Raw genomic sequence first — 1278 nt, forward strand, 5'->3', positions numbered from 1 at the left:
GTTAAAGTTCAGGGGACCTCTAATGTAACCCAAAGACTTATTTGTGGGTTCCAGTCTGCAGTAGGTCAATTACATAATTAGGACAGTAGCATACTTTTCTTTTGGGTGTACTGAGAGTCCCTGACCACATAAGTGTGAAAAAACACATACGTAACCTCAACTTACTGAGATAACCTATAAATATTAATGCACTCATCCCTCAAGATTCAATCACTCATCTTAATAATTCTTTCCTGACCTGTACAACTGGCCCACTCATGGATGACTCATTCACTTGATCTCTTCCCAGAGATGTCTCCCTAAGTTCATGCTTTGAGCTTATTATTAACTTACTTGTATCACAAGACTGGCCAGTTTAAAAAATTATAATAAAATACACAGACAATCAAAGAATGATTATTGATGGATTGACCTACGATATACAAGTTTCCAACCAGATGTCTGTGGAGACATCCAGGTATCTTATGGTTAAATTGAAGGCTTTCCTTGGTGCCGCTGAAACAATTGGGTATGCCTACCTGAAACACCTCCTCCTCCTCCTCCATGTGTGGCAAAAAGTTCCCAACAAAGTCCTTGAAGGCCTCCTGAAGCTCACAACCAAACCTCAGCCTCTCCCCAATGCTTCTCTCATTCACCTCGGTACCTGTCCGGACAAGACGCACCATCTGCAGATGAGGGAAGGAAGACATTTTGAGGAGAGATGAAAGAAAAATAATTGGGAAGAGAGAAGAGATCAGAGGAATGGTGAGGGTAATAGAGTTTTCAGAAGAGGAAGAAGAAAAAAAGGATAGTAGAAAGAAAGGAGGGAAGAGAGGGAGGGAGGGAGGGTGGGAGGAAGGTAAAAAAGGTGACAATGATATAGGATGATTGGGTATATAAGCTACAGAGTGTGCATTTACCCAATTTGATCCCAACCTAGCAGTATGCAATAAATCACCAACTGTATTTGTACTTTGCTCTCCAGCCTAAGCTGTGCCAACACTCTAAAGAAAAATTAAGAGGAAAGAAAGGTATATACAACTCACATCAGAAAGTCGGTTGTCGTTGTGGCAATCACAGACAGCTGTGTTCTGGATCTGGTGTTGCTTGAGCCGATTCTTCAGCTGATCCATGATGAAGATGTTTTCGATGGACTCATGTGACTTGAACTCGTACAAGGTTAGGTCTAGGTCTTGCAATAATGACACGACCTCTGACCCATCCCGGAAGTCCACACACTGCATCTGCACGGACATTAGGAGAGAATAACAGGTTAAATGAATTAAAGCAGAAATGATA

The 1278-nt window shown here is 41.7% G+C and overlaps 1 protein-coding gene across 1 annotated transcript in view; it reads right to left on the reverse strand.

Moving 5' to 3' along the window:
* The window catches only part of LOC113818281 (F-box/LRR-repeat protein 5), a gene marked incomplete at its 5' end in the record, with an annotated part of 9936 nt that extends 8713 nt beyond the window's left edge, over positions 1–1223 (reverse strand). The window contains 2 exon segments of the mRNA XM_070120926.1: positions 519–665; positions 1026–1223. Coding sequence (XP_069977027.1) covers positions 519–665; positions 1026–1223 — 345 coding nt within the window.
* Between the last annotated feature and the right edge of the window lie 55 nt (positions 1224–1278).

This window comes from Penaeus vannamei, chromosome 4 (assembly GCF_042767895.1).
Source record: "Penaeus vannamei isolate JL-2024 chromosome 4, ASM4276789v1, whole genome shotgun sequence".
NCBI classification, from domain to species: Eukaryota; Metazoa; Arthropoda; class Malacostraca; order Decapoda; family Penaeidae; genus Penaeus; species Penaeus vannamei.